The sequence below is a fragment of the Hakea prostrata genome, chromosome 7 (assembly GCF_041222555.1).
Source record: "Hakea prostrata isolate BN-2017 chromosome 7, UWA_Hpros_2, whole genome shotgun sequence".
NCBI lineage: Eukaryota > Viridiplantae > Streptophyta > Magnoliopsida > Proteales > Proteaceae > Hakea > Hakea prostrata.
Genome location: NC_142606.1, coordinates 73341992 through 73367752, shown reverse-complemented (window position 1 = coordinate 73367752; position 25761 = coordinate 73341992). Strand labels below are relative to the sequence as shown.

The following is a 25761-nucleotide window of genomic DNA, read 5'->3' as shown; positions in this document are numbered from 1 at the left end:
GCAGGCTATAAGGCGCTATGAAGGAGAGTTTGGTGCAAGAAACTATCATTTTACTGTTGGAGGAGTAGAGTTCATTGCTGTTGATGCTCAAACTCTTGATGGTAAATAAATTAACTAATAATGATGTACTCCTTAGTATTTGCTGAATTGATGTTGCATGTTTGTCAATATCTGCTTCTATATCTTTCAACCTTGCGCCCTTAATGATATTCAATCCATTGACATTTTCTGGTTGAGGCTCTGTTTTAGTCACCTGCAAGGTCCCAAGAACCATGGATAGTTTAGTGGACCATCTGGTTTTGATTATCAAACCATTTGAACTTTTCAATTGTCAATAAACATTGTACCACGGTTGTTGAGGTGCTAGGCAGTCCAACGTGTTTGAGGTCCTTCCTAAGTGCTTAGTAGTTCCTAGGCATTCGATTATCATTTTTTAGGAGAATTTCAGGGACACCCCAAGATGTATGGGGTTGGCAACATGGATCCTTGTTTCCCAATCAGCTCTATTTGAGGTCATACTAGATACAAGGCCTAAACTATTCATATCCTTGCTCGCCACTTCTCGTTAAGTTATCTCAGGTCTGCCCCTAGTTCTTCTAATTCTTTGATCTGGATTAAGTTGCTTCTCCGTGCAGGGGCATTCAATGACAAATATGCCTTTAATTCTTAAAAAGAATAAAACAAAATGGGGTGGTTGGGGCAAGTACTGCTTTCTTCTTTCTTCTATGAGCCCCAAATTTTCATCTTTGTCTTCTCTGTTCCTCATCTCTGACTCTTGCACTTCTCTCTCTCCCTCCCTCCCTCCCTCCCTCCCTGTAGCTCTCTTGTTTCTGGTGTGTTCACCCCAAAAGTCTGCCAACACACTAGAAATGAATGATCCGTCATAAACCAGATCAGCCCAGTCACCTTTCATTCCACTCCAAGAATCAGTCCAACCACAATGAACTTGCCACTTTATTGTTCAAATGGGAAAATATCCATATAACAGTCTGTTTTCTTCAACAGAGAGGACCCACTTGAAGAAAATTGGAAAAAGGGACTGTCAACATTGGAACTTCAAACCCTCTTTTGGAAAGTTAGTGTGGATAAACCCTTCTCACTGGAGTACGCAAATGTCGTGTACGGGTTGGCCTTTGTGCCTATCAATGGGAAGAAGTGTCATGAAGCAGGAGAAGCAGCTGCTGTTGGAGCTGCATGAAACAGGCAAATAAAAAGTTTAACCTCCATGTTTGCAAATGTCACCAGGAAAGGAGAATCAAAGCCTATATCCGGCAGATAGCAGAGACAGAGGGAGAGGGAGAGGGAGAAAAAAAGGGAAAGTGGAAGGGAGCAAGAAGAGTATAAAAAGGCAGAGATACCAGAAATGAGAGAGCGACAAGGACAGCGAGAGAGACAGAGAGAGAGATGAAGATACATGGTTGTTCATGGCTGATGGCTGTTCAATCTGTACTATCTCTGGACCCTTTTCGCACATGCCCTTGTATTTCAAAACCCACTTGATTATCAACAATCTGAATTCTCCCTTTGTTCGTTATAGACTTTATTTTTGCTACTGAAAGAAGAAGAGTGTTCATCAGCTTCATGTTTTCTGTGTTTTGAAATTTTCTGAAATTTTCTGCAAGTCTTTTTCAACCTTGGAATTCTGCAGAATTTTTAATTTTCCAGAAATCTAATTTTGTTAGCTTCTAATCAATTAGATCCACTCTTGTTGAGAGGACAGTGATAGAAATCAGTCCTGTGAGACAGAACCGGCAACCTAACCCTTCTTCCAACTGTAGCCAAAAAAGCCACTCTCCCAAACCCTAACCTAATCCCAGTTGCCCTAGGACTTGGACATAAATCTCAGTTTCATCTTTCAACAAAGTTCAGATCTGAGTTTCATATTCAGCAGACCCAGACAGTTGAAGAAACCCCAGAATGCCTACCATACCTTTGCTGGAAACTCATGGGCGGCCACATTCTAGGGAATGCAGTTTTACCCTTAACCCTAGATCTGTGGCTTCATCTCTATAACATTGTTCAAGTAATCGTGAGATGTAACACCCCAACTTCTGGTTTGGGAAGTTAGGCCTGTAACGATTCAAAAATTGATGAAATTTAAGAGTAAATTGAACTAGATGCAATATCACATTGATAAACTAATAATTCCTTTAAGGTATAAAAATCTTCATGACCAAAACAACACAACAGAAGTCTCTTAACTCTAACCCATTGTCTATAAACTATTAGAAGTTCAAATGAATCCTTGGTATGGATCCGCCAAAGCAAAAAATAATCTATTGTCTTAAAAAGATCTCATCTAAGAGGAAATAACTTTAATATTTTAGTTGCAAAGCCAAACATGGTAAGGTCCATCATTATCATTACATGGCTCCTTCATGTTTTCCCAACCTCCAAGTTCAGGTCTCATGGGTTCACCATCTGCTGCTAGGTAAGGGGCTGCTAGGTAAGGGGTATACTCAATTCAACTAAGGGGAAATAACTCTAATACTTTAGTATCAATTCATTTACTTTCATTCCTTTTTAAGTCTTGGACCTTAGCTGATGTGAACCCAATTCTAGGGTTTGGGTTTCTAAAATAATTTCCCTAAAAGTAAGGGTTTGCCCAGAATTTCCAGCCAATTAATGGGATGATGTAAGGAACCAAGGGTGATTCTAAGACTATTATGGGATGAAACGGGTCAGTCTAAAAGTATACGGATAAAGCTCTATTATCACCAATCAGATGGGGGGGGGGATAATTTTGGGGAAAGGGAAAAATTGGGGTTTTATCAAATCCTACAGGATGGTTTGGAGATATCCAACATCACCCTAGGGTTGATGGGAAAGAAGAATGAGATAACTTGGATCACTATGGGTTGATTCTTGGAGATCTTGGAAGAGGAGCCTTGAACCTTGGGCAATCTTTCAATCTTTCTGTTCTTTCTTCTTTTCTGTTCTTTCTTCTTTTCTTTTCTTTTCTTTTCTTTCTTTCTTCTTTTCATTTCTCTGTTTTCTGGTTCTGCCACAAGGAAGATAGGAGAGGGGAAGAGAGTCCGAGATAGAGAGGAGGGTGAGGGGTACTGCAAGGGCTGGGGAGGGCCGTAGGGGAAGGGAATAGGGAGTTGCTGGGGCTGGGGAATGCTGCTGCTGTGATGCGGCAGCAGGGGGAGGGGTTTAAGGGCGGTGTGCTGGACAGGGGAGGGGAAAGGGTCTGCTGTAACTTCAGGGGAATGGGAGGGGAAGGGCTGCGATTGTACAGGATGGGTCTCCCAGGTCTTGCGATGGGGGTTGGGAGGGGAGGGCTATACTTGTTTAAGGTTGCTGTTAACTGTTAATGATTGCTGGAATTGGAAGAAGCTGCAGGAGTTGTTGAAGAAGAGTGCTAGACAAGGTTGCCGATCATTGAAGAAGAAGGCTTTTCTTAAAATCCGCTGTGGCCCCCTCAAACAGGAACCACAGTCCTCCAAACTCAATTTTCTTATTCACAAAATCAGACTTAACTTACAAAGAAAGAGTAGGCCTTAATTTATACCCTACTCAAAGAACTAACATTAAGTGGGATTCCTTTATGGACTACCACAATAATCAATAATCGTTCAAATAAAAAAAAAATTTAAAAATCTAACGGACACTCATTGAGACATGCCGAAATAAACTTTTTAGTAACTTAGAACTCTAACCTAAAGGAGTGCCCTTGGAAAAGCACTCCTTAGGACCCTCAACTACTAACTTAAATTAAGACTTCATAACAAAATTGGACACTATAACTAAAACTGAATTTCTGGAATTAAATTCTAGCAATTAAATAGGGTTAAAAATGCTCAAAAATACCCTTCATAGGGGTTCGGCCAAGCTTGGAGGGGCCTTGGGGCTCACAACAAGGAAAGGGGGGGGGGTCAATCCCTATTCACACCATAAGCTTCACTTGTAGAGAGGATACCTTATTCTAAACCACTAAAGTGGCATCAGTGTTGGTCTCAGTCTTAAGGATTCCCAATTTCAATCTCTTGGCATAAGGGCTCGTATCCGTTGTAGAGCCATAGGTAGCTATCATTGGCCTAGACCATATCCTTCCACTTTTCTTTCTTGCTTAATTCCTTCCCATTTGGGCACTCTTAAGTACAGGGTTTATAGAAGTTGTTCTCATTGCTCGTCAAGATACTAGCTTTTATTCATTTTCAATCTTCATCTTTTAGCATTTTCAGTTTTATTTGAATAATGAATCATTCTCTTTTATGTGTAAGACACAACTCACATGGCATCATTAATATGGTTCACAAAGGATCAATTAAATATAGGGAAAAGATGCTAATTGTACTATTAGTTTGAGAAAGAATAAGGTGATTAATGAGAGAGAGGAGAAGATGGAAGTAGCGACTTTGTTGTGGAGGCTCGGATATAACTCATGAGCACTCCTCAAAATAACTTCACTATATATAGGCTAATTTACAAGTCTATTCTATATAGGAAACAAGGTAGAACCAAAATAGGAAAGCATCAACCGATTTCGATTGGTATAAAACACTTAATTACCGCCTCTTTTTCCTGTTGAGAGTTAGCGCAAGGCACTAACTCTCGATGGATTTGTCCTTTCCCAAATTGCCCTTTCCTAACACTCCCCTTCAAGCTGGAGCATATATATTACTCATGCCCAGCTTTTTACAAATATAGGTAACCCTTGTATTCCCTAGAGCTTTGGTGAACAAATCTGCGAGTTGTTCTCTAGTCCTCACATGCTTGGGGGTATTATGCCTTGTAGTAACTTCTCACGAACAAATTGGCAATCAACTTCAATATGCTTGGTACGTTCATGAAAAATTGGATTTGATGCTTATATGAACCGCAGCTTGATTATCACACCATAACTTCATTGGTGGGTCATCAATAATTCCTAATTGCTGGAGTAATTGTTTTATCCATACCATCTCGCATGTTACCTATGCCATTGCACAATACTCAGATTCTGCGCTTGATCTTGCTACCACAATTTGTTTCTTACTTTTCCATTATACAAGATTTCCTCCAACGAATGTGCAGTAGCCTGTAGTCGATCTTCTATCAATAGGTGATCCAGCCCAATCAGCATCAGAGAATACTTCAACATTTCTATGTCCATGATTAGTGTAAAGAAGTCTGCGTCCTGGTGCTTTCTAAAGATACCTTAGAATTCATATAACTGCATCCCAGTGTGATGTTCATGGGGCAGAAAAAAATTGACTCACAACATTGACAGGAAAGGCAATGTCAGGTCTAGTCACATTCAAATAATTCAACTTCCCAACAAGCTTGTTGTACTTCTCTGGATCATCAAGAATGGTTCCATCTTCTGGCATTAACTGTAAGTTACATTCCATGGGAGTGTCTATGGGTTTTGATCCCAACATTCTTGTTTCAGAAAGCAAATCCAGTACATACTTCCGTTGAGATAAGAAGATGCCCTTTGTTGATTAAGCAACTTCAACTCCTAGAAAATACTTTAACTTGCCCAAGTCTTTGGTCTGAAATTTCTCTTGTAAATAGGTCTTTAACCTATCAATTCCTGAAGTGTCATCTCCTGTAATGACAATATCATCAACATAAACTACAAGAAAGATTTTGCCTACATCAGAGTTTTTAAAGAATATAGAGTGATCACTTTCACAACGAGTCATCCCAAATTCTATTACAACAGTAGTGAATCGTCCAAACCATGCTCCAGGTGATTGCTTAAGACCATATAATGATTTGCGGAGGCGACAAACCTTATTCTTCCTAAGCAACAAACCCAAGTGGTTGCTCCATATACACTTCCTCGTGTAAATCTCTATGAAGGAAGGCATGCTTCACATCCAACTCAAACAAGGGCCACTGGTAGGTAGCGGCAAGAGAGATTAAAATGCGGATGGAAGTAAGCTTGGCAACGGGCTAAAAAGTATCAAAATAATCTACGCCATAAACTTTAGCATAGCCCTTTACAACGAGACGAGCTTTTAGGCGAACTAAAGAACCATCAGGATTAACTTTCACAGTGAATATCCATCTACAACCAATAACTGTCTTTCCTGAGGGTAAAGGCACAAGATCCTAAGTCTGATTGTCTTCTAAGGCTTGTAATTTTTCGTTCATTGCACTGACCCACCCAGGATTAGACAAGGCTTCAAAAAACATTCTTAGGATTTAGGATAAGTCTCTATAGTAGATAGAGCAGTGGAGAACCCAGGTGATAAAGTAGAATATGAAATAAAGTTAGAGATGGGATACTGAACACAAGAACGAGTACCTTCCCAAAGAGCAATGGGAATATCAAGGTCAGATTTGGCAGGGACATCTGCAGGATCAGCAGATGAAGTCGGCACGAGGTAGAGACCCGTAGGTGCAGAGGGGGGAGCCGGTGGTTTCTGACGGCGTGTGTACACTTTTGGTGATGTCTGGTGGAGGTGGAGGTGAAGGAACTGTACCATGTGGAAACACACTTTGAAGAATACATAGATCATCATTTAGGTCAATTAAACTATGAGATTCAGTAGAAAAAGGAGTGGACTCAAAAAATGACACATCTGCAATAACAAAATATCTTCATAAGTCGGAAGAATAACAATGATATCCCTTTTGAGTGTGAGAGTACCCCACTAACATACACTTTAGTGCACGATGATCAAGTTTAGAGATCCCTGGGCGATGATTACGAATGTAACATACACAACCAAATACGAGGGGAGGCAACGTAAATGAAGGTGTTATTTTGAGAAAGAATAAGGGGAAGAATGAGGAGAAGAGAAGATGGAAGCCACGATTTAGTTATGGAGGCTCCAATTGAACTTATGAGCACTCCTCAGAATAATATCCCTAGGTATAGGCTAATTTACAAGTATATTCTATATAGGAAACCATCAACCAATTTCGATTGGTATAAAACTCTTAATTACTGCCTCTTTTTCCTATCGAGAGTTAGTGTAAGGCACTAACTCTCGCTGGATCTGTCATTTCCCAAATTGCCCTTTCCTAACACTCCCCCTCAAGCTGGACATATATATTACTCATGCCCGGCTTGTTACAAATATAGGTAACTCTTGTATTCACTAGAGCTTTGGTGAACAAATCTGCGAGTTGTTCTCTAGTCCTCACATGCTTGGGGGATATTATGCCTTGTAGTAACTTCTCACGAACAAATTGGCAATCAACTTCAATATGCTTGGTACGTTCATGAAAAACTGGATTTGATGCTATATGAGCCGCAGCTTGATTATCACACCATAACTTCATTGGTGTGTCATCAATAATTCTTAATTGCTGGAGTAATTGTTTTATCCATACCATCTCGCATGTTACCTGTGCCATAGCACGATACTCAGATTCTGCGCTTGATCTTGCTACCACATTTTGTTTCTTACTTTTCCATGATACAAGATTTCCTCCAACGAATGTGTAGTAGCATGTAGTCTTTCTTCTATCAAGAGATGATCCAACCCAATCAGCATTAGAGAATCCTTCAACATTTCTATGCCCATGATTAGTGTAAAGAAGTTCACGTTCTGGTGCTTTCTTAAGATACCTCAGAATTCGTATAACTGCATCCCCATGTGATGTTCGTGGGGCAGACAAAAATTGACTCACAACACTGACTGAAAAGGCAATGTCAGGTCTAGTCACAATCAAATAATTCAGCTTTCCAACAAGCCTTCTGTACTTCTCTGGATCATCAAGAATGGTTACATCTTCTGGCATTAACTTTAAGTTACATTCCATGGGAGCGTCTATGGGTTTTGATCCCAACAGTCCTGTTTCAGAAAGCAAATCTAGTACATACTTCCGTTGAGATAAGAAGATGCCTTTTGTTGATTGGGCAACTTCTACGCCTAGAAAATACTTTAACTTGCCCAAGTCTTTGGTCTGAAATTTCTTTTGCAAATAGGTCTTTAACCTATCAATTCCTGAAGTGTCATTTCCTATAATGACAATATCATCAATATAAACTACAAGAAAGATTTTGCATGTATCAGAGTTTTTAAAGAATACAGAATGATTTCTTTCACAACGAGTCATCCCAAATTCTATTACAATAGTAGTGAATCGTCCAAACCATGCTCGAGGTGACTGCTTGAGACCATATAATGATTTGCGGAGGCGACAAACCTTATTCTTCCTGAGCAACAAACCCAGGTGGTTGCTCCATATACACTTCCTCATGCAGATCTCTATGAAGGAAGGCATTCTTCACATCCAACTGAAATAAGGGCCACTGGTAGGTAGCGGCAAAAGAGATTAAAATGCGGATGGAAGTTAGCTTGGCAACTGGCGAAAAAGTATCAACATAATTTACGCCATAAACTTGAGCATAGCCCTTGGCAACGAGACGAGCTTTCAGGCGAGCTAAAGAACCATCAGGATTAACTTTCACAGTGAATATCCACCTACAACCAATAGTTTTCTTTTCTGAGGGTAAAGGCACAAGATCCCAAGTCTGATTGTCCTCTAAGGCTTGTAATTCTTCGTTCATTGCACTGACCCACCCACGATTAGACAAGGCTTCAAGAACATTCTTAGGAATAGGATAAGTCTCTATAGTAAATAGAGCAGTAGAGAATCTAGGTGATAAAGTAGAATATGAAATAAAGTTAGAGATGGGATACTGAACACAAGAACGAGTACCCTTCCGAAGAGCAATTGGAATATCAAGGTCAGATGTGGCAGGAACGTCCACAGGATCAATAGACGAAGTCGGCACAAAGGTAGAGACCGTAGGTGCAGAGGGGGGGAGCCGATGGTTTTGGACGGCGCATGTATACTTTGGTGATGTCTGGCAGAGGTGGAGGTGAAGGAACTATACCCTGTGGAAACACACTTTGAAAAATACATATATCATCATTTAGGTCAGTTAAACTATGAGATTCAGTAGAAAAAGGGGTGGACTCAAAAAATGACACATCTGCAATAACAAAATATCTTCGTAAGTTAGAAGAATAACAACGATATCCCTTTTGAGTCCGAGAGTACCCCAAAAAAATACACTTAAGTGCACGAGGATCATGTTTAGAGATCCCTGGGTGATGATTACGAATGTAACATACACAACCAAATACGCGAGGAGGCAAAGTAAATAAGGGAGATGAAGGAAATAAGAGAGAATGAGTAATGCCACCTTTTAAGATAGATGAAGGCATCCTGTTAATAAGATAACAAGCAGTTGAAACTGCATCAGCCCAAAAGGATTTAGGAACCTTCATCTCAAATAAGAGAGAACGGGTGACCTCCAATAAGTGTCTATTTTTTCTTTCTGCAACCCCATTTTGTTGAGGAGTATCAACACAGGAGGATTGGTGAAGAATCCCATTAAAAGCCATAAATTTACAAAAAGGATCAGAGAAATATTCTTTGGCATTATCACTACGAAAAGTACGAATATGAACACTAAATTGAGTACGAATTTCAATAACAAAATTGCAAAATATGTCAAATAATTTTGAACGATTTTTCATTAAATAAAGCCAAGTGACTCTTGAAAAGTCATCCACAAATGTAACAAAGTATTTGTAACCTGAAGTAGAACTAACAGGACAAGGTCCCCACACATCAGAATGAACTAGAGAGAAAGGGTGATTTGATCTGTTATTTATACGAGGAAAACTCACGCGATGAAGTTTTCCAAATTGACAAGACTCACAGTCCAACTTAGAAAGAGAATGAAAACGTTTATCTACCAATTTTAGGTTTTCTAAAGAGGGATGCCCCAACCGGCAATGTATTTGATGGGGAATGGAAATACTAGAACAAGCTATAGAGGATATCTCCTCGAATAGATACAACCCCCGAGACATACGGCCTCTATCAAGCATCTTCTTCGTCGTAAGATCCTTAAATAAACAATATCCAGGAAAGAATTTCACCAAACAGTTATTAGTGGAGGTAAATTTATGAACAAATAATTAGTTAAATGGCAAATTCGGTACGTAAAGAACTGAGGGTAGGGTAATGGATGGAGTGAGTTGAACTGTACCCACTTCTTTAACATTGATATAAGAGCCATCAGCAATTGTAACCAAAGAGGATGATGGAACAAAAGAGGAAAATATACCTGTAGCCCCGGTCATATGATCAGAAGCTCCTGAATCAATGATCCATGGGCGAGATGTGGTTAAAAGGCAAGCAGTAGCATTACCTGTCCGAACAAGGGTGGCAGCGGCTGATTGTGGTTGAGTGGCCTGAAACTGAGTGAAACGAATATAATTTGCCTCGGGTTTCTTTACAGTCTTACCCTCAGGATGAATGGTAGTAGTTGGAGATGCTGATTCAGAGGTGATGATTGCATTTGCCATGTGTGGGGGCTTCCCATGAAGCTTCCAACAATATCGTTGAATATGTCCTGGACGACCACAATGATGACAAGTCTTAACTTGTCCTGTATTGTCAGTAGAGTTGTGTGAACCTGGATATTTTCCAGTATTATTTCCTCGAGTTCGTCCTATATTCTGTCCACCAGGGGCATGTCCTCCAAAAGTGCCTCGAGAAACTGTTGCCAAAGCTGAATTTTCTGTAGAGTTATTGGTACTCTCCCTTGCAACACGAAGAACTCTTGAAAATGTATCAGCTAATGTGGGTACATGATCACTACCAAGAATCTGTGCTCTAACTACCTCAAACTCCTTTCCAAGACCTCCCAAGAAACCTATAACAGCTAATTGCTCTCTTTGATTTTGCATAGTTTTGATATCAGAGGAGATAGGTAGAATAGAATTTAGTTCTTCATACATTCTTTTAAAATCTGCAAAATATTGGGTAATATCTCTACCTTTCCTATCTACTCGATAAAATTCCTGGGACAATTCGTAGATTCTAGCCAGATTATTCTGACCAGAATACAACACATTCAAATACTCCCATAATTCCTTCACAGTTTGTAAGTGAGTAACCAAATATATAATATTATCGGCCAAGGAATTAAACATCTGCCCAAGTATTCGTGCATCAACAATTGCCCAAGTATCATCATCTTTAGGTACAGTCTTAGTCAAATGATCTATGTGTCCCCGTCCGGTAAGAACAATTTTAACTATAGCCCTCCATTGGTGGAAATTTGATGCACCCTCCAATTTCTTCTCAGTTAACCGATGAGAAGATGAAGAAATAACTTCAGTCATGGTATTTTTACTTGAAGTTTCTCCCATATCCAACACAATTAAAATAAAATCTCTGAAATCAGAAATCAGAAATCAGAAATAGAATCAGAATAAATTCCAGAATCAGAATTATTCCCAGATTAATCCCAGAATCAGATTAATCTCATAACCATAAATAAACCAACTTGAACCAACCGAACCAATCGAATTTGGACCACTTGAACCAACCGAACCCGAAAACAAATTAAAACCAAGTTAAAACCAATCGAACTTGGTTTACCGCAGGTTACTCTTCGTGAATCTTCTCTTTCACGAAGACTCTCTCTCTCACACTCTCTCTTTATGATCTAAAGCAACAATCGGAAATGAAAAATCACACCAGTTTCTGATCTAAAGCAGCGTCGCAGGTCACTCTTCTCTTTCTCTCTCACTCTCTCTCTCTCTGATCTCAAACAGCGTCGGAAGCGAAAAGTCACAGCACCAGCGACTACTTCGGCGGCTGCTTCTTCTCCAAAGAATGGTTATTCTCTCAACTCTAAACAGATCGAGAGTGAGGAGGACTACAGACACTCTTCCTCAACCCCAAATCAAAAAACGAAAAATACCTCAAACAAGCGCAGTTTATTCGTACCTGAAAAAAATGCAGATCTGACACAAAGCTGGGCATTCTCTTGCACCGATCTTCAATACCAATCACCGATCTTCAATAAGGAGCTGCATCAAAATAAAATCACCAACAAGTACAGCGTAACTGCATCCCTTTAATTTCTGGAAACGACTCTCACACCAGGTACAATTTCTTTCCCTTCTATAGAATCAACTGTTTGTACTAGTAATTCTTAGAATCGAAAGGAATAAGAGGACCTACAGCTCTGATACCATATTATTTTGAGAAAGAATAAGGGGAAGAATGAGGGAGAAGAGAAGATGGAAGCCACGATTTAGTTGTGGAGGCTCCGATTGAACTTATGAGCACTCCTCAAAATAATATCACTATATATAGGCTAATTTACAAGTATATTCTATATAGGAAAGCATCAACCAATTTCGATTGGTATAAAAATCTTAATTACCGCCTCTTTTTCCTATCGAGAGTCAGTGCCTCTCTCGATGGATCTGTCATTTCCCAAATTGCCCTTTCCTAACAAAAGGAGATGAAGGAAATAAGAGAGAATGGGGAATGCCACCTTTTAGGACAGATGAAGGCATCCTGTTAATAAGATAACAAGCAGTTGAAACTACATCAGCCCAAAAGGATTTAAGAGCCTTCATCTCAAATAAAAGAGAACGGGTGACCTCCAATAAGTGTCTTTTTCTTTTCTTTTCTGCAACCCCATTTTGTTGAGGAGTATTGACACAGGAGGATTGTTGAAGAATCCCATTAGAAACCATAAATTTACAAAAAGGATTAGAGAAATATTCTTTGGCATTATCACTACGAAAAGTACGAATAGAAACACCAAATTGAGTACGAATTTCAATAACAAAATTGCAAAATATGTCAAATAATTCTAAACGATTTTTCATTAAATAAAGCCAAGTGACTCTTGAAAAGTCATCCACAAATGTGACAAAGTATCTGTAACCATGGAACAAAATTCGATCGATATGGTCGATATATCGATCGAAATGTCTACAAAAATTGAAATCGAAACGAAATGTAGTTGTAGGAACAAAAAGTGTACATATCGTTTCGTATCGACCGATATATATTTCGGTCCGATAACCCATATCAGGCCGAAATGATACCTGCGTAAGTTATAAAATATCCAAATCGAGCTCATTTTCGACCTACCGACGCTATTTCGACATATCGAGCTATATCGCCCTTGCCATTTCGAGCTGTGTTTGAAATTTTTGCTGATTTCTCTTGCTTTCATCCTCTTCTACACCTAATTTCTAGTATTTCATTTCCTTCAAACACTTGATTTGCTCCTCCTTTTGTGCATTTTCTCAAATCTTGCAAGGTGAGTAACCAACTTCCTCATTTTTTTATTTTTGTTTCATCTGTTCCTTAAATCATGTTAGATTGCTTCCAAATTTATGTATGTTTACTTTAGAGTGTTGATCTATGAATTTGTAGTGTCAAAATTATTTTTTTATTCTTCCTACTATTTTTTTTCTGTTATTAAAAATTATTTACTAAATTATGTATATTGCTAAAAATGTATATGTATAGTACATGTATAAGCTTCAAATGAATGTATGTGAGAGTTGTATTGTCATTTGTATGGGGTGCAGACGGAAGAGGGAGACCTTGAGGCTTGAATAGAATAGACTTGTAACTTGTAAGTAACTAAGTAATAACATTCTCGCTTCTTCTCTGATTCATGTACTATATACTTGGAATGTTGGATACTTGGATGTTGCATTTTCAGTAGTATTTTAGTAAACTAGTAGTTCTATAGTGTTTATTATGCTTGAAATAGGTAGTATGCAAAAATCCAAATCAATTTGAGTGCATTTGAGGCTCGAAATTGACTTTTCAAGAGTCAGATAAAAAGTATCCAGTTTCGGTCGAAATTTCGACCGAAATTACCATATCGATCAAAATTTTTTCCTTGTCTATAACTTGAAGTAGAAGTAAACGGGGTCCCCACACATCAGAATGAACTAAAGAGAAAGGGTGGTTTGATCTATTATTTATACTAGGAGGAAAACTCACTCGATGAAGTTTTCCAAATTGGCAAGACTCGCAGTCCAACTTAGAAAGAGAATGAAAACTTTATCTACCAATTTTTGGTTTTCCAAAGAGGGATGCCCCAACCGACAATGTATTTGATGGGGGATGGAAATACTAGAACAAGTAGTAGAAGATATCTCCTCAAATAGATACAACCCCCCAGACATACGGCCTCTACCAAGCATCTTCTTCATCGTAAGATCCTGAAATAAACAATATCCAGGAAAGAATTTCACCAAACAGTTATTAGTGGAAGTAAATTTATGAACAGATAATAAGTTAAAAGGAAAATTAGGTACATAAAGGACTGAGGGTAGGGTAATGGATGGAGTGAGTTGAACTGTACCCACTCCTTTAGCATTGATATGAGAGCCATCAGCAAGTGTAACCAAAGAGGATGATGGAACAAAAGAGGAAAATATACCTATAGCCCCGGTCATATGATCAGAAGCTCCTGAATCAATGATCCATGGTCGAGATGTGGTTGAAAGGCAAGCAGTAGCATTACCTCTCTGAACGAGGGTGGCAGTGGCAGATTGTGGTTGAGTGGCGTGAAACTCAGTGAAACGAATATAATCTTCCTCAGTTATCTTAACAGTCTTACCCTCAGGATGAACTTTAGTAGTTGTAGACGTTGATTCAGAGGTGATGATTGCATTCGTCATGTGTGGGGGCTTCCCATGAAGCTTCCAACAATATCGTTGAATATGTCCTGGACGACCACAATGATGACAAGTCTTAACTTGTCCTGTACTGTCAGTAGAGTTGTGTGAACCTGAATATTTTCCAGTATTATTTCCTCGAGTTCATCCTATATTCTGTCCACCAGGGGCCTGTCCTCCAGAAGTGCCTCTGGTAATTGTTGCCAAAGCTGAATTTTCTGTAGAGTTATTGGTACTCTCCCTTGCAACACGAAGAACTCTTGAGAATGTGTCAACTAACGTGGGGACATGATCACTACCAAGAATCTGTGCTCTAACTGCCTCAAACTCCTTTCCAAGACCTCCCAAGAAACCCATAACAGCTAATTGCTCTCTTTGATTTTGTATAGTTTTGACATCAGAGGAGATAGGTAGCAGAGAGTTTAGTTCTTCATACATTCTTTTAAAATTTGCAAAATATTGGGTAATATCTCTACCTTTCCTATCTACTCGATAAAATTCCTAGGACAATTTGTAGATTCTAGCCAAATTATTCTGACCAGAATACAACACATTCAAACACTCCCATAATTCCTTCACAGTTTGTAAGTGAGTAACCAAATCTACAATATTATCGGCCAAGGAATTAAACATTTGCCCAAGTATTCGAGCATCAACAATTGCCCAAGTATCATCATCTTTAGGTACAGTCTTAGTCAAATGATTTATCTGTCCTCATCCAGTAAGAACAATTCTAACTATAGCCCTCCACTGGTGGAAATTTGATACACCCTCCAATTTCTTCTTAGTTAACCGATGAGAGGATGAAGAAATAATTTCAGTCATGGTATTTTTACTTGAAGTTTCTCCCATATCCAAACACAATTAAAACCAAATCAGATTAATCTCAGAAATCGGATCCGATTAGTTTGAAAATCAAAATCAGATTAATCCCAAAATCAGAAATCAGAAACAGATTAATCCCAGAATCATAATTAATTCCATAATAATCCCATAATCAAATTAATCTCAGAATCAGAATTAATTCCAAAAACAAACCACCAAATATTGAACCACTTGAACCAATAGTGCAAACCGAACCAACTTAAAACCAGTTTCAAAACTGATAAAATGCCCAAAAACGAGATTATCTCAGCCCTAAACGGATCGAGAGTGAGTAAGACGACAATGGTCACTCTTCCTCAGTCCCAAATCGCAGAAAAAGAAATTTTCTTCATCAATCGGAGATTTATCGTACCTGAGAATGGCAAATTCTGGCACAAATCTAGCATCAATCGAGGCAACGATCTTGAGAAGAGGTCATCACACAGCTTTCTCCTTGAAAAGAAAGCTCATTCTGCATCGATCTTTAACAGAGATAGTGGCAGCGTAAGGAGCTGCATCAATCTTCAAACAAAAACCACCAACAAGTGCAGCGTAAGGTGCTGCATCCCCTTTAATTTCTGGAAACGACTCTCACACCAAGTACAATTTCTTTCCTTTTTATAGAATCTACTGTTTGTGCTAGTAACTCTTAGAATCGAAAGAAATAAGAGGACCTACAACTCTGATACCAAGTTAGTTTGAGAAAGAATAAGGTGATTAATGAGAGAGAGGAGAAGATGGAAGTAGCAACTTTGTTGTGGAGGCTCAGATAGAACTCATGAGCACTCCTCAAAATGACTTCACTATATATAGGCTAGTTTACAAGTCTATTCTATATAGGAAACAAAGTAGAACCAAAATAGGAAAACATCAACCAATTTCGATTGGTATAAAACACTTACTTACCGCCTCTTTTTCCCGTTGAGAGTTAGCGCAAGGCACTAACTCTCGATGGATCTGTCCTTTGCCAAATTGCCCTTTCCTAACATGTACCATTGCATCAAAATATTCTATCCGGTAACAATACAAACATGTACATATCACAATCATTTGGTTTAGGAACATCCAATCAATTTGGCTGTACAGTCCGATAACAATCATCACAATTAAAACATTCAAGTATTAGCATGGGATGGTACACATTACTTACCCAACCTTGTCTTGCTTACGCTTTCCTAATTCCATGGTCGAGTGCAGGCCACCCTCTGTCTTGTTAGCACCCTTCTACGAGACATTTCGTTTCGTTCCATTAGACCTACAATGCATACCTTCAGTAAGAGTAAGGTTATATTAAAGTCCCTAGTCCTAATGCCCAACCCCATTTTGATTCAATTTAGGACCTTAAACGGTTGACATTTACTTTAAAATTCATGGCGGGGTTGTTAGGAAATCAAAACTAGGTTAAATGGGGTGATTCGGGACCATTTGGACCTAAGGTAACCAAAAGCGGCCCATGCAGAGTTACATACCACCTACAAAAGCGGCAGATGGAACCAGAGCACGAGTCACAGCGAAGAGTGGTTTGTCGCTTATTGCTGTCCTGAGAGCACAAACTACGTTGTGGTCCTGTTTGCATGGTTTTTTGTTTTTACATGGAACCTTTTCGAATTTGGAAAATTCCTATTTCACAACATTTGCAGTCCTTCAAGTCCTCTTTAAATTCCTATCAAGGCCATGCATTTTTGAATACTCCCAAGTAAAGCAGTCTTTTTATTCTTGCAAGAGATTACAATTACTTCGGCAATTTCACTAGGTAGGCTGACACCAATATCTTCAAATTTTGAGTTATAATGACTATGTATAGTCCAAATACTATATGGGGGTAAGTTTGCCAAAACAGAGTTTAAAACCCTACCTTCCTTTCATTTCATTTCATTTTGGAGCTAGGATAGGAATGGAAGGAGGGACTAGAGAGAGGGTAGAGATGGGCCAAAGGAATGGAAGAAGGGACTAGGCTAGGGATATGAGGAGAGGAAGAAGAGTGTTTGGCCGAGAGGGAGGGGATGGGCCTGGGCTTAGAAGAGGCAGCTGAGGTTTATGGAAAGGTGGTAGAGGGTTGGGCCAAGAGAAGGGGTAGGAAGCATGGGAGGTAGGGGAGATAAATTTATTAATTTTGTTGGAAGTGAGATTTGATAAGTCATTATTGTCTATTTTACATTGAAAAGCCATTGTGATTTGACTCATGGATCAAGCTAAAAGATGAAATATATGACTCAAAATTGAGGTGCGACATTTGCTTGTTTTCTAAGATCTATAGCAGTTATACTCAGGCTAAGGGTTTATTATATAGATCAAATATAAATAAGGAAGATACAAATAATCATTTTGGAATTTATTTCCTTGGATTAGGGTGAAATAAGGAGGATTCATCATGGGAGCAATTGAAATAAATAAAGATTCGTTGAAGAAAGCATTATGGAGGAAGAGAAAAGCACATGTATAGAGGTATGACGTAAACTTAGTTGTTCTTGAATTAGAAGCTAAGTAAACATTTGGGTAAAAAAAATTAGCCCACTTTTCGCTTTCTATTCATCACATTCCTATTTTTTCCCCAAAGGGTTTTCTATCTCATACAATAATCCCCTAGCTCCATGATTTCGGTTTCCTAATCTAATTAAGCTTCTAATTATTGTTTAGAAAAAACTCTTTCTTTCTCGTGTTTTGGCCAATTCATAGACTGCTAGTTAAAGTTAGTTGTGCACCCGTCTAAACTTTAAGATCTAATTACCCAAAAAAAAAATGATCTAAATAATTTTTTAATTTACATTAGTGTCCTCTAAAACATTAGCGATGTTAGATGAGATCTCATGAGACATCTCACTTTTTTTAATTACTGAGATGAGATCAAATGTGCTATGAAAGGGTGTAAAATATAAATAAATAAATATATAAAATAAAATAAAAATCTTGGCCAAGATCTTGGTTAAATCAATATGCTAGACCAACTCGAACCATATCCTATGGTAAAAGCTCTATACCTTGACTCGATCTCAACATGACTAGGTGATTTCATGCAGTTTTTTCTCTTTGTTTCTGCCACCACATTTGGAGTTTGAATGTAAATGTTGACGATTACATCTTAACATGGCCAAGATATCGTGGATACTCTTGTCCATGTGCACTTCAGAAGTTGTCTAGTATCGTGCTTTCTAGTTTCCTTGTTGCTCGGTTGTCATCTCCCTTAAATAGTTCCCTTTTTAGTAGATTTGGAGATCCTGTGTAATCTATGCATGTTTACTTTTTCTTTTTGCTGTGATTTAGTTGAGGAAAGTTTTCCTAAACTAAGAGTAGTTTATAATCTATAACAACAACAACAACAACAACAACAATAAGCCTTTTCCCAACTAAATGGGGTCGGCTACATGGATTCTTGCCCTCCAATCGGTTCGTTCAAGGCCATGCTAGATCAAGGCCTAAGCTATACATATCCTTTCTCACCACTTCTCCTAAGGTTATCTTGGTCTACCCCTAGCTCTTCAGTTCCTTCATATGGATTATATCACTTCTCCGAGCAGGAGCATTTATAGGTCTCCGTTGAGCGTGGCCGTGCCACCTCAACGACTTTCTCTAGCTTATCCTTTGGGAGCAACTCCCGGCCAACTCTAATATGATCGTTTCTTATCTTATCCATCCTGTTTTGCCACTCATCCATCTTAGCATTCTCATTTCGCTCCCGGTTTATCGATTGATTCTTTTTAACGCCCACACTCGCCCGTCTCTGCTGGTCGGCACGGTCCTATAAAATTTTCCTTTGCTTTAATGGAATCGCCGTCACATAAGACCCCGGTGCCTCTCCACTTCATCCACCCTATTTTAATTCTTTGGGAACCTCATCTTCTAAATCACCTCTTTACTTATGTTGCCTGGTCCTAACAATCACTCGCTCGTGCAAGTATCACCACTTCATCATCTGCCCGTCATGACTAGTTACAAACTAGATATTCTGTCTTCGATCTACTAAGTTTAAGCCTTTTGATTCCAAGCTACTCTCCATGAGTCTAATTTGGTATTAATCCCCACTTGGGTCTCATCAATCAACACAATATCATCCGCAAAAGCATACACCGGGGGACCTCATCTTGAATGTCTTTGGTTAATTCATCCATTACCGGTGCAAATAGATATGGGCTTAAAGTTGACCCTTGATGTGCCCACTGTTATCGGGAATTCCTTACTTTGTCCCCCACTGTTCTACACTAGTCACCGAACCATCATACATATCCTTAACTATATCTACATATTTACTTGCAACACTTCTTTTCTCTGTCTTGCCAAATTCGCTCTAGGGACTCTATCATAGGCTTTTTCTAGGTCAATAAATACCATATGAGGTCTTTCCTACATTTTCTATACCTTTCCATAAGTCTCCTAATTAAGTAAATAGCCTCCGTTGTAGTCTTCCCGGCATACCCAAATTGGTTCTCCGTACTGTGTTAAGTGTCTCAACCGGGTTTCAATTATTCTCTCCCATAATTTCATCGTATGGCTCATCAATTTAATGCCTCTATAGTTATTACAACTTTGAATATCTCCTTTATTTTTGTAAATTGGAACCACAACACTTCTCCTCCAATCATAAAAGGGGAGAGTCTTAGGCATGCGAGCTCTCTCCCTCTTTCTCCCTTTTGCTTTCTCTTTCCTTCTATTCTTCTTCTTTCTGAATTTGTTTCCAATCCCCAGGCCGATTACAAGTACTGAAATCCTAACATGGTATCGGAGCATCTATATTCAGTTTAGGGACCTCTTCTTTCTCCCTTGACTGCTCAGTTTTCTTTTTTTTTTTTCTTATCTGGTGCTTAGCAGCCCTTCACTGCCTTAACCCATGTATTGAAATCCCTCTTCGACAACTTATGAGATAAGTTCTTAATACTTAATACATCAACAATCCCAGAGGAATGGATTTGTTTTTTGTTTGAGGTTGCAATCTGAGAAGATTCCTAGATCAGCACGAGTTTTTTTTGGATGGGTGGTTCAGCGTGAGTTACCGTTCTGGTGCTATGTCTACACTATTAAAACCCTCTAGGGTTCCTTCTTTTTCTACATGGCTTCTGATCTGCACTATCAAAGACCACTAGACAGCTACTTTTCCTCGTAACCTTATCCGAATTTTCTGCAATTGTTACTACACTTCAGTTGAGATATTCCCTGCCTGTTGGATTCTTTTCTCCCATTGCTGCTACAGTTTTTGGTTATTATTATGACCACTACTGCTGCCACTGCTTTTATTGTTGCTGCCCCTCTTTCATTGCCACTTCATGATCTGAAAAAAAAAAATTCTGCTGGTGCCATATTGCTTCCCTATTGTTGGCATTATTTGTTTCAGGTGGTACCATTCCTTCGAAAAAAAACTTTCTTTCTCACGGTATTGCTGCCCTACTTATCTGAATCACTGCAGCCGTGTTTTTCTCTGCCACTGTTTACCAGAATCGACTTCAATTGTGTTATTCTTCTGGTAGATGAAATATCAAGCTAAGGATCTTTACTTCTGCTGCCCTATTTACCAGAATAGACATCAGTTCTCTATTCTTCTGGTAAATAGGGGGGTTGCTTTGTGATTGTTAATGCACAAATTGTGAATAATATAGTGCTATTGGTGTGAAGATTACTTCTTGTTCTATATCATCCGATAAATAGGATCCTGTTCTGACTGCTACTACAGAATTGTTCCTGGTAATTTTATTAGATAATTTGCTATTTTTTTCTCTGCAATATATTACTGGTTATCGGTTCTTCCTCTGACATGTTCGCTACCTTAATATTTGATTGGTGGTTCCCTTACTGCTACATGGCTTACTGTTGTTAGTTATGCATACCACTTCTCTTGCTGCTCTGCTTGAGTTATTTAGGGTGGTTCAAAATTTTCTTCTGTTAATAACTGGAAGTCCTTGTGGTTTCATCAAGCAATATAGTTCCTCAATTCAGACTTTGAGATATTGGTTTTCGGTTGTCTTTATTTGTGCAAGTGTGTGTGATCTACACGTGAGGGGAGATTGGAGATTTATTCTTTATCTACTCAAAGACTTTGAAGAGTAATATTTGTGGGGATTTTCATATGATTTGAACACAAAATTGCCCCTTGGTCAAAACCCTAAGTGGGGCCCACAAGATGCTCCAAAGAGGCCTCCCCAGGCTGGCCAATCTAGGAGGGTATTTTTGGGCATTTTCAGCCCCATTTGGTTGCTGGAATGTAATTCCAGCTTTAATTCTACAGTCCGGTTTGGTTATAGGACTTGATTTGAGTTAGTAGTTGAGTCCTTAGTTATTTTAAACTAGCACATGTGTCAATTAGAGTTCTAATTAAATAGAATTTAGCATGTGCTTATTAGAGTTTTAAGTTATTTCAGCATGTATCTAATAGGGACCCTTAGATTTTTTAATTTTATTTACATTGATTGAGATTAATGTGGTGGGATCCTAAACTTTGAATAAATCCCACTTAGATTTAAGGTCTTTTAGTAGGCTATAAATAAGAGCCTACTCTTTCTTTGTAAGTTTAGTCTTATTGAATAAAATTGAAGTGTTTGTGAGAAACTTGGTCGTGGTTTTCTTTAAGAGGGCTGCGGCTGATTTACAACTCTTCTAGTTCAGCATCCTTCGTCGTCTATCCGCAACCATTCTCAAATTCCACCAGCCATTAACAACTGCAACAGTCTTCATCAAGTACAGCCCCCCCCCCCCTTCTCACCTCCCCACCCCATCACAGCCCTAGGCAGGCCCTCCCCCACCCCCTGTAGACCTCCCAGCCCCTCTCCCTCATCCCCACAACAACCCTAATCTGTCCCTTGTCCTACACAAATGCCGCCACCCCATTCCCTCGATGCCACAGCTTGGCAGCAAGCATTCCAGCATCCACCCCCTCGTGGTAACTCCGGCCCCTCTCCCACCCTGTATGACCCCTCAGGACCTCTCCCCACCCTTCTAAACCCTACTGCTCCCCTCGCCCATCTCCTTATTCCTTCGGCCCCCTCTCTCTGCCTCTTCTCTCTTGCGGCAGAACCAGAAACAAAGGGGAAAAGAAAAAAGAAGAAAACAAGAAGGGAAAGAACAGAGAAAAAAAAAGGAAAGATCCGAAGAAGATTTCAAGATTCAGCCCATGCTGTTCAATCCTTAATTTTTCCTTTTCCAAATTAGACCTACTTATTTAGATTCCCATAGCTGTTCTCCATTAGTTTGTTGCATCCTATTAAGATTGATAAACCCTGAGTTATTGAACCCATTATTGATTCCCTATTATTAAATAGACCATCCCACCAGGATCTGGAGTAATTTTTCCTTTTCCAAATTCTTCTTATTTAGGTTCCCATCTCTTTTCTCCATTAGTTTGCTGCATCCCATAAAGCCTATGTTATTGAACCCATATTGATTCCCTCTTATTAATTAGACCATCCCACCAAGATCTGGAGTTTTCCCATCATATCTTTGAAGTGTTTGCTGGAAAGATTTTGGGCGAGTCCTAAATTCTAGGGGAAATAAATCCTCTAGAAACCTTAGCCTTAGAATTGGGTTCACATAATCATACTAAGATGGTATTTTATAACATTACCTATCTTCTTGGTGACTTTTACCTACCTATTTGATCCCTTTTATCTACATACTTAGTCCGTAGTAACTCATACTGCTTTTTATCTACCTACCGCAATAACCTATATTGTTCTTTACTTACCGACTTTGTCTATAGCAACCGATACCATCTTTTACGTACTACTTGGTTCACAGTAACCTATATTTGACTTTTGAGAACTTTGTTTGTGGCTCTACTTTAGCCTTTGGTTTAGCAGAATTAGTGCCAACTACCTACTTATACGGACATTTAACTACATATTTTTACTTTTGTGGATAGTGCGAGTTACACATTTTACCTTCTTTTGTGCAGATTCCTCCCTACTACTAGCATTATTTGGATAGTGCCCTTGACATCATTGTTGCTTTTATACTTATGGAAATGGTTCATCTTCAGTCTTCACCACTACTTTTATACTTATGGAAACATTGCCAGTGTTTTGCTGCCGGTCCCAAGCCCGGGTAAAGGAAAAGGGTTGGTGCGTCAGGTTGGCAGCCGGCATCGGAAAAAGTCTAGCCAAACCTTTTTTCATGGATTCAACCTTATATGATAAAAGCTATGCTAGGGCGTTCCCCGACAAAAGAAGCGACGCGCTACACTATGGCCCGGGTGTAGTGACAAGTGGGCAAGGGTTAGCTAGGGCGTCTCTTGTAAGCGACGCGTCGCATCGGCGCCTGGATGCGGTGATAAGTAGGCAAGGGTTCCCGCGCCGTGGACGAGTGCAAGTAAAGAAGTTAGTCCATAAACGTAGGATTAGATTGGCATCTTGGAACAGGATCTTTAACAAGTAAGAGCTTAGAATTGATAGATGTTATGAGGAGAAGAAGGATTAATGTAGCTTGTATTCAAGAGACTAGATGGAAGGGTGTAAAAGCCAAAGAGTTGGATGACTTTAAACTTTGGTATATTGGGGATAAAACAAATAAAAAGGAGTGGGTATAATAGTGGATAAAGATTTAAAAAATGATGTGGTGGATGTTAAAAGAGTGGGTGATAGGATTATTGCTATCAAACTTATAATGGAGAAAGAGTTCATAAATATAATTTGTGCATATGCACCTCAAGTAGGATTAGATGAAAGTCTAAAGCTAGAATTTTGGGAAAATATGGATGGATTAATGCAAGGAATTAGTCAAGGAGAAAAGATTATCATAGGAGGTGATTTAAATGGACATATTGGAAAAGATTAAGAAGATATGAGAATGTACATGGAGGATATGGTTTTGGAGAAAGGAATGAGGAGGGGATTTCAATTTTAGATTTTGCTACTGCTTTTGATCTATCTATTATAAATACTTACTTCAAAAAGAGAGATGAGATGAGCATTTAATTACCTTCAAAGGTGGACAGCATAGAAGCCAAATAGATTTATTCCTAACTAGAAGGACTGATAGATTGTTGTGCAAGGATTGCAAGGTGATACCGGGGGAAAGCTTAACTGCACAACATAGACTTGTGGTCTTAGATATATGCTTAGTCCCAAGAACCCATAAAAGGTCCAAGGTTAACTATTCCAGAATAAGATGGTGGAATTTGAAAGGGTAGTGCTCTAAATCCTTCATTAATGAAGTAGTTAAACAAGAAAAATGGGATTTTAAAGGGGATACCAATGCAACGTGGAATGAGATGGCTATGTGTATTAAGAAGGTGGCTAAAGATGTCCTAGGTGAATCAAAAGGAAAGCTCAATTCTTATAGAGAGACATGGTGGTGGGATAGTGAGGTTCAAGCTGCCATTAGGAATAAAAAAGCTAGTTTTAAGACATGGCAAAGAACTAACGATGTTGAGGATCTTCAAAGGTATAGGTTAGATAGAAATGTAGCTAAGAAAATTGCGGAAAAAGCAAGGGAAAAGAAGTATGAAGAGTTATACAATAAGTTGGGCACGAAGGAAGGGGGAAAATCTATTTATAAGATAGCTAAGATGAGGGATAGGAAGAGTAGAGATCTTGACCATGTTAGATGTATTAAAAATGGAGATGGCAAAGTATTAGTTTGTGAGGACATTAAGAAAAGATGGGAAAACTATTTCTCTAGTTGACTAAATGAGCATTCTTCAAGCACTTATGATTTGGACGATTACACCTTTCACCAAGGCACCAATGTCCGAACTTATATACGTAGAATTTCGATGTCCGAAGTAAAAGAAGCTTTAAGGAGGATGAAACTCGGCAAGACACAAGGTCCTGATGAAATCCCAATTGAAGTATGGAAGAGCTTAGGAACCCATGGACTAGTTTGGTTGACTAAGTTGTTTAATAAGATTATGAGCATAGAGAAAATGCCAAATGAATGGAGGAGAAGCGTCGTGGTTCCAATTTACAAAAATAAAGGAGTTATTCAAAGTTGTAATAATTATAGGGGCATTAAATTGATGAGCCATACAATGAAATTATGGGAGAGAATAATTGAAACCCGTTTGAGACACTTAACTACAGTTACGGAGAACCAATTTGGGTTTGTGCTGGGAAGATCTACAACGGAGGCTATTTACCTAATTAGGAGACTTATGGAAAGGTATAGAGAATGTAGGAAAGACCTTCATATGGTATTTATTGACCTAGAAAAAGCTTATGATAGAGTCCTTAGAGCGTTAATTTGGCAAGTACTAGAGAAAAGAAGTGTTACAAGTAAATATGTAGATATAGTTAAGGATATGTATGATGGTTCGATGACTAGTGTTAGAACAGTGGGGGGACAAAGTAATGAATTCCCGATAACAGTTGGGCTATATCAAGGGTCAACTTTAAGCCCATATCTATTTGTACTGGTAATGGATGAATTAACCAAAGACATTCAAGATGAGGTCCCCTAGTGTATGCTTTTTGCAGATGATATTGTGTTGATTCATGAGACCCAAGTGGGGATTAATACCAAATTAGAATCATGGAGAGTAGCTTTGGAATCAAAAGGCTTT

At 38.9% G+C, this 25761-nt stretch overlaps 1 protein-coding gene across 1 annotated transcript in view; it reads left to right on the top strand.

The window, feature by feature from the left end:
* The window catches only part of LOC149012042 (Calcineurin-like metallo-phosphoesterase superfamily protein), a 98460-nt gene that overhangs the window by 63437 nt on the left and 9262 nt on the right, over nt 1-25761 (top strand). Inside the window, exon 5 of the mRNA XM_089162060.1 lies at nt 5-101. Coding sequence (XP_089018186.1) covers nt 5-101 — 97 coding nt within the window. The remainder of the gene's footprint in view (nt 1-4; nt 102-25761) is intronic.